Source organism: Antennarius striatus, chromosome 21 (genome assembly GCF_040054535.1).
Source record: "Antennarius striatus isolate MH-2024 chromosome 21, ASM4005453v1, whole genome shotgun sequence".
Classification (NCBI taxonomy): Eukaryota; Metazoa; Chordata; class Actinopteri; order Lophiiformes; family Antennariidae; genus Antennarius; species Antennarius striatus.
In genome coordinates, this window is record NC_090796.1 from 18,082,501 (window position 1) to 18,087,500 (window position 5,000).

Sequence of the window (5,000 nt, forward strand, 5' to 3'; positions counted from 1 at the left end):
GAAGGTCTTGGAAGAAGTGAAGCAGCTGCAGGACTGCTGAGTGGGATAGTTTGGAGTTGGTAAATTTGTAGATGACGCCCTGACTGACCTTCATGGAATTATTGACCTTGTGGACGACACAAGCCCGACGGCTGCTACCCATCAGCCCATTTGTCCCATGTTGTTGTTGCTGTAAATGTGATGAAGGTGATGAAGACTGCTGTAATGACATGTCCAAAAAATGTAAAACAAATAAAAAGTTTCCATTAACTGGCAGTATTGCAGTATGCTCCACCCACACATATTTAGGCCCCGCCCAGCTGAAGATGCTTGCTGTCTCTGCAGGAGACTCTCTGAGTCACCACAGCGAACACAAGTTCAGCACCTTCGACAGGGACCAGGACACCTGGGCCGACAACTGCGCCAGAAAGTTTGTGGGAGCATTCTGGTACACCGGCTGCCATGACGTGAACCCCAACGGGGTCTACCGCTGGGGGGCTGACAGCAGTCTCTACGCCATTGGAGTGGAATGGGTCCATTGGAAGGGCCGTGACTACTCCCTGAAGGCCATCAGCATGAAGATCCGTCCCACCCAGTAGATCAACACCCAGGAGAATGAAGGTCTTGCCTGATGATGAGCCTCTGGGTCATAATGGAGCACCCGACCCCCCGGGTGTGTTCAGCAGGAGCATTCTAGAACAGATCTAGAACGATCAAATAAACGGTTCAATAAATCATCAAACACACACTTCTGTGTGTTCATGCTGCTCCACGCCTCAGGGCGCTGATGTCAGAGTGAGTGTTAGCGTTAGCATTCGGGTTAGCATTAGCATTAGGGTTCGGGTTAGGGTTATAAATCTGGTAAGTCATAAACCCAATCACTGATCTATACTCTGGCGCTCCGGAGGGGGGGGCGACCTTTGCACCGGCAGAGGAGGACGGCTATCAAAGAGATAACGGCTGGAGGAGGAGACCAGGTCCTCTGCTTGCCTGTCAGAGACCATCAGCCCCCAGCAGAACCAGAGCCACACCAGAACCAGAGCCACACCAGAACCAGATCAGCGGAAGGACCCAACCCACATCCAGCCAGGACCAGAGAGAACGACGTAAGACATAATTAGAACCAATGAGATGGGGGGGCACGCTTGTGACTTCATCTCATCATGGATTTTTGGTAGGCAGTCATGTGACACCGTACTCTCATCCTATTGGCTGACGTCATCCTGAAGTGTTCTACGTTCTGTGAGTCTCTGACTTCCATGAGACACAAAGTGTTTTAAAGTCTGTCAGAGGGTTTTAGAGGAAACACAGATAGAAGAGGGTTCATGTCAGGATGGGGGGGTTCAGGAACGTTTACATTACCCTAAATAATAAGATAATTTGTCGCTCTATCGCGGGATTCATTGATCACATGTGGTTCCATTGACCATGAGAAACGAGGGATCACTGTACATTACTATGTCATATATATTATTATATTCCATTAGATTATGTTGGTATTATATCACTACATCACACATTTACATCAGCAGCTGTTCGTTCACAAAGAACTGATTAAATTCAGGAATTTAAAATTAAAGAATGTTTGAAAAAACAAATACGAAATAGTGAAATTAAAACGAGAAACATGAAAAACCAGTGACATGATGGATGATGGATGGATGGATGGACGGAATGATGGATGGATGGACGGATGGATGGATGGACGGATGGATGGATGAATGGATGGATGGATGAATGGATGATGGATGGATGATGGATGGTGGATGGATGATGGATGGATGATGGATAAATGGATGGATGGTGGATGGATGGTGGATGGGTGATGGATGGATGAATCCTCCACTGTCTCTGATGCTCTGGAGGGTTCAGTTGGGTTTCTGTCTGTTAAAGCGCTTTGAAATGACTGCTGATGTGATTAAGAGATATATCAATAAAACTTGATTGATTGATTGATTGATGAATTGATGATTGATGGATGGATGGATGGTGGACGAATGATGGATGGATGATGGATGATGGATGGTGGATGCTTGATGCTGCGTTCTGATTGGCTCCTGCTCTGACAGGTCATGGCGAGCAGGAAGCGATGTTGTGGTGTTTCTGTCCTGGAGGCGACTCTCGCTGTTCTGTTAGTCGTCATGACGACCGTGTGTGTGACGCTGATCATCCTGATGGCGACTGGGAAAACACACACAGGTGAGAACACCTATTATAATAGAATAGAATAGAATAGAATAGAATAGAATAGAATAGAATAGAATAGAATAGAATAGAATAGAATAGAATATAATAGAGTAGAATATAATATAGTAGAATATAATAGAGTAGAGTAGAATTGAATACAATAGAATACAATAGAGTAGAATATAATAAAGTAGAGTAGAATAGAGTAGAATAGAGTATAATAGATTAGAGTATAACAGAGTAGAGTAAAATAGAATAGAATAGAACCAACCGGAGGCCTCGCGGGAGCAGCTCTCTCACGTCGCTTTCGTCTCAGATCCGGAGCCGACCCGTCCTCCTGGACCCGACCCGGAGCGCAGGCCCTACCTGATCGGAGTGGGTCGGGCCGACTGCACCGGGCCCCCGGCTGACATCCCTCTGGTCAGCAACACACACACACACTGGGGGGCCTTCAGGGCCTCCTGGTCCAGGGTTCTGTGTCCACACACCATAGCGGAAACCAGTTTACAATACACAAGGTTCACACTATGAAACAGTCCAGGTTCACACAGTGAAACAGTCCAGGTTCACACAGTGAAACAGTCCAGGTTCACACAGTGAAACAGTCCAGGTTCACACAGTGAAACAGTCCAGGTTCACACAGTGAATCCAAATCTGTTTAAATCAATCCACTGGACTTGAAGAAGGTTTTGCCTCTCATCCAAGAGGCTTCATCAGTTCTGACCAATGAAGCCTTAGTTATCCAGGTCATGTTTCACTGTGTGAACCTGGACTGTTTCACCGTGTGAACCTGGACTGTTTCAATGCGTGAACCTGGACTGTTTCACTGTGTGAACCTGGACTGTTTCACCGTGTGAACCTGGACTGTTTCAATGCGTGAACCTGGACTGTTTCACTGCGTGAACCTGGACTGTTTCACTGCGTGAACCTGGACTGTTTCACTGCGTGAACCTGGACTGTTTCACTGCGTGAACCTGGACTGTTTCACTGTGTGAACCTGGACTGTTTCACTGCGTGAACCTGGACTGTTTCACTGTGTGAACCTGGACTGTTTCACTGTGTGAACCTGGACTGTTTCAATGCGTGAACCTGGACTGTTTCACTACGTGAACCTGGACTGTTTCACTGTGTGAACCTGGACTGTTTCACCGTGTGAACCTGGACTGTTTCAATGCGTGAACCTGGACTGTTTCACTGTGTGAACCTGGACTGTTTCACCGTGTGAACCTGGACTGTTTCAATGCGTGAACCTGGACTGTTTCACTGCGTGAACCTGGACTGTTTCACTGTGTGAACCTGGACTGTTTCACTGCGTGAACCTGGACTGTTTCACTGTGTGAACCTGGACTGTTTCACTGTGTGAACCTGGACTGTTTCACTGTGTGAACCTGGACTGTTTCACTGTGTGAACCTGGACTGTTTCACTGTGTGAACCTGGACTGTTTCAATGCGTGAACCTGGACTGTTTCACTACGTGAACCTGGACTGTTTCACTGTGTGAACCTGGACTGTTTCACCGTGTGAACCTGGACTGTTTCACTGTGTGAACCTGGACTGTTACACCGTGTGAACCTGGACTGTTTCACTGCGTGAACCTGGACTGTTTCACTGTGTGAACCTGGACTGTTTCACTACGTGAACCTGGACTGTTTCACTACGTGAACCTGGACTGTTTCACTGTGTGAACCTGGACTGTTTCACTGTGTGAACCTGGACTGTTACACCATGTGAACCTGGACTGTTTCACTGTGTGAACCTGGACTGTTTCACTGTGTGAACCTGGACTGTTACACCATGTGAACCTGGACTGTTTCACTGTGTGAACCTGGACTGTTACACCGTGTGAACCTGCACTGTTACACCATGTGAACCTGGACTGTTTCACCGTGTGAACCTGGACTGTTTCACTGCGTGAACCTGGACTGTTTCACTGTGAGTTCACTGAGAGTTCTGTCGTCTCCTGATGTAAACAACAGAACCTCATCATCTGCAAAGGGCCTCGACTCTGACGTCACCATCGTTGCCCCGGAAACCAGAACACTAGTGGTCACCTGACACACTGACAGACTTGTTTACCAAGACTGTTTGGACGTAACCATGGTGATCTGGTGGTTAATGGCCCCTGACTGAACACTGAACGTCTGACAATCTCAGACTCCAGTAGAGATTAGATTATCTGTCCACACGGATCAGGGACAAACATTACAACTCCAGACTCTGGACTCTGATTCGCTGTGTTCACCTGGTAGGTTCAGAGAGGAACAGGAAATAAACTCCATCCCTACTTTACAGGTAAACACGTTCCTGGAACCGTCACAGACTCTGGTTAGACCAATAATAAAGAGTTAATGTGGGGTGTGTTCCATGTTGAACCCGTCCTGCAATGAGAAAGGAACATATTAGGTGTAGTTTTAGTATCAGGTGTAGTTTTAGTATCAGGTGTAGTTTAGTATCAGGTGTAGTTTAGTATCAAGTGTAGTTTAGTATCAGGTGTAGTTTTAGTTTCAGGTGTATTTTAGCATCAGGTGTAGTTTTAGCATCAGGTGTAGTTTTAGCATCAGGTGTAGTTTTAGTATCAGGTGTAGTTTTAGTATCAGGTGTAGTTTTAGCATCAGGTGTAGTTTTAGCATCAGGTGTAGTTTTAGCATCAGGTGTAGTTTTAGTATCAGGTGTAGTTTTAGCATCAGGTGTAGTTTTAGTATCAGGTGTAGTTTTAGTATCAGGTGTAGTTTTAGTATCAGGTGTAGTTTTAGTATCAGGTGTAGTTTTAGCATCAGGTGTAGTTTTAGCATCAGGTGTAGTTTTAGCATCAGGTGTAGTTTTAGTATCAGGTG

General features: G+C 46.2%; 2 protein-coding genes across 2 annotated transcripts in view; both read left to right on the plus strand.

Annotated features, from left to right (window-relative positions):
* LOC137588292 (microfibril-associated glycoprotein 4-like) overlaps positions 1 to 725 on the plus strand; it is a 5,042-nt gene extending 4,317 nt beyond the window's left edge. The window contains exon 6 of the mRNA XM_068305269.1: positions 325 to 725. Within this exon, the coding sequence (XP_068161370.1) occupies positions 325 to 578 (254 nt within the window). The 3' untranslated portion in view covers positions 579 to 725. The remainder of the gene's footprint in view (positions 1 to 324) is intronic.
* A 111-nt stretch (positions 726 to 836) lies between these two features.
* The window catches only part of asah2 (N-acylsphingosine amidohydrolase 2), a 21,011-nt gene continuing 16,847 nt past the window's right edge, over positions 837 to 5,000 (plus strand). The window contains exons 1-3 of the mRNA XM_068305895.1: positions 837 to 1,085; positions 2,049 to 2,178; positions 2,483 to 2,586. Coding sequence (XP_068161996.1) covers positions 2,052 to 2,178; positions 2,483 to 2,586 — 231 coding nt within the window. The 5' untranslated portion in view covers positions 837 to 1,085; positions 2,049 to 2,051. The remainder of the gene's footprint in view (positions 1,086 to 2,048; positions 2,179 to 2,482; positions 2,587 to 5,000) is intronic.